The sequence below is a fragment of the Nicotiana attenuata genome, unplaced genomic scaffold, assembly GCF_001879085.1.
Source record: "Nicotiana attenuata strain UT unplaced genomic scaffold, NIATTr2, whole genome shotgun sequence".
Taxonomy (NCBI): Eukaryota; Viridiplantae; Streptophyta; class Magnoliopsida; order Solanales; family Solanaceae; genus Nicotiana; species Nicotiana attenuata.
The window spans coordinates 3,837-6,099 of NW_017682919.1; the positions used below are offsets into that span (position 1 = coordinate 3,837).

General features: G+C 49.0%; 1 protein-coding gene across 1 annotated transcript; it reads right to left on the reverse strand.

Moving 5' to 3' along the window:
• Window positions 1-1,302: 1,302 nt before the first annotated feature.
• On the reverse strand, window positions 1,303-1,797 carry LOC109222033 (RNA-directed DNA polymerase homolog). Its single transcript, XM_019386443.1, has one exon. It carries the CDS (start codon window positions 1,795-1,797, stop codon window positions 1,303-1,305), a length of 495 nt encoding a protein of 164 aa, XP_019241988.1.
• Between the last annotated feature and the right edge of the window lie 466 nt (window positions 1,798-2,263).

The window sequence follows — 2,263 nt, forward strand, 5'->3', positions numbered from 1 at the left end:
TTGGCTAGGGGCCGCCAAATGTTCTTTTGTAGAGGTCATGATTTACCAAGCTGTATCGAGATGCCTGCACCCGGAGTTTCTTGGCTTCTTTCTTGTCTTGCGGGAGTGTTCCATCCGGTAAATAGGACACAATGCGGTTGCGCCAGTCCCAAGTTAGGTTCAGAGAAAGTACCTCGATGTGGTCTATGGCTGAGTGAAGGAGGGTGACGACGCTTTCCTTGTTAATATTTTTGGTTGCCGCAGCTAATTTGGCGAGGCCATCTGCTTCCATATTTTGTGCCCTAGGGATCTGGTCGAGGCGGCATTCATCGAACTCCGGCAATAGTTTACGGATTTTCGACCGATACCTCTATAGTCTCTGCTCTTTGATTTGGAAAGTCCCGGTGACTTGATTTACAATGAGTTGGGAGTCGCAATGGAGGATGAGTTGTCGGGCGCCGTATTTGAGGGCTAACTTTAGACCTGTAATCACAGCCTCGTACTCGGCCTCGTTGTTAGTCATCTCTGGGCATCGTATGGACTGGCGAATTACTTCGCCCGTGGGGACTTCGAGGATGAGTCCCAGAACCGATCCCAAGGCGTTCGAAGCGCCGTCGGTGTAGAGGGTCCAGAGATCGGTACATGCGGAAGCGCTCGCGCTTCCTGTTCCGCCACGGGTAATATTTCTGCGCTGAAGTCGGCGACGAAATCGGCGAGCACCTGCGACTTAATGGCAGTTCGCGGTTGGTAAGTTATGTCGTGCTCGCTTAGTTCTATTGCCCATTTGGCGAGTCTACACGAGAGCTCGGGTTTATGCAAGATCCTTCTCAGGGGGAAGGTTGTTATTACTTTTACGGGGTGACATTGAAAATATGGTCTAAGCTTGCATGAAGCTACGACTTGTGCCAGAGCTAATTTTTCAAGGTGAGGGTACCTTGTCTCGGCATCTATTAAGGTTTTGCTGATATTGTAAATAGGGGATTGCGTACCTTTGTTTTCGCGGACCAAGACTGCACTGACAGCGACTTCGGATACTACTAAATATACGAGCACGCACTCACCTGGGTCTGCTTTGACGAGTAGTGGTGGCGAGGACAGGTACGCTTTTAGCTTCCTCAGGGCATCGATGCATTCCTCGTTCCATTGCAGCCCGTGGTCTTTTCTTAATACGTTGAAGAATTTGTGACATCTGTCCGAGGATCGTGAAATGAACCTCGACAGGGCGGCTATTCGCCCTGTTAGTTTCTGTACCTATTTTTTGCTGGTCAGCACCTCAGGTATTGTGCCGATGGCTTTGATTTGGTATGGGTTGACTTCGATCCCTCATTGCGATACGAGAAAACCTAAGAATTTCCCTGAGGCCACGCCGAAGGCGCACTTTTCTGTGTTTAACTTCATCCCGTACCGCCTCAATATCTTGAAGGCTTCTTTCAAATGGCTAATGTGGTCCTCCTTCTTTGCCGACTTTACCAGCATATCATCGATGTAGACCTCCATTGTTTTGCCGAGCCGTTCCTTGAACATTTTGGTGACTAATCTCTCGTAAGTGGCCCCCGCATTCTTGAGTCCGAACGGCATCACTTTATAGCAGTAAGTTCCTTGGTGAGTGATGAAAGTCGTTTTTTCCTGATCTTCTTCGGCCATTAGAATTTGGTTGTAACCCGAGTAGGCGTCCGAAAAACTCAGCAGTTCGTGCCCTGCTGTCGCATCAATCAGTTGTTCGATATGGGATAGCGGGAAGGAATCTTTTGGGCACGCTTTGTTTAGATCGGTGAAGTCCACACAGATTCGCCATTCCCGGTTCTTCTTTTTGACCATGACCACATTAGCGACCCATTGGGGGTATTCTGATTCTCAGATGGAACCGTTGGTGAGTAATTTATCCACCTATTCGCTGATCGCTTCATTGATTGCGGCACTAAATTTTGTTCTTGTCTGCCGTACCGGCGGGTAGAGTGGGTCGACATTCAACCTATGAGTGGCGATGTCCTTCGGGATCCCCGGCATATCTGAGTGGGAAAAGGCAAACAAATCGGCGTTATTAGTTAATAATTCACGATACTCACCTGGCTCTGAGAGGTGGTGCCCGATGTAAGCCTTTTTTGTGTTGTCAGCGTCGTCCAACTGAACTGGGTCGAGGTTCTCTATGGTTTCTTTACAGGCTTCTACAATGTCTGGGTCTCTGATGGCCTCAGTTTGGCGGGTCGGGTTTAGTTCCCGACATGGCTAATTGCTATGCCTCCGCACTTGCACCTTTCAGTTGTTTGGTGTGTGTGCAATCCTG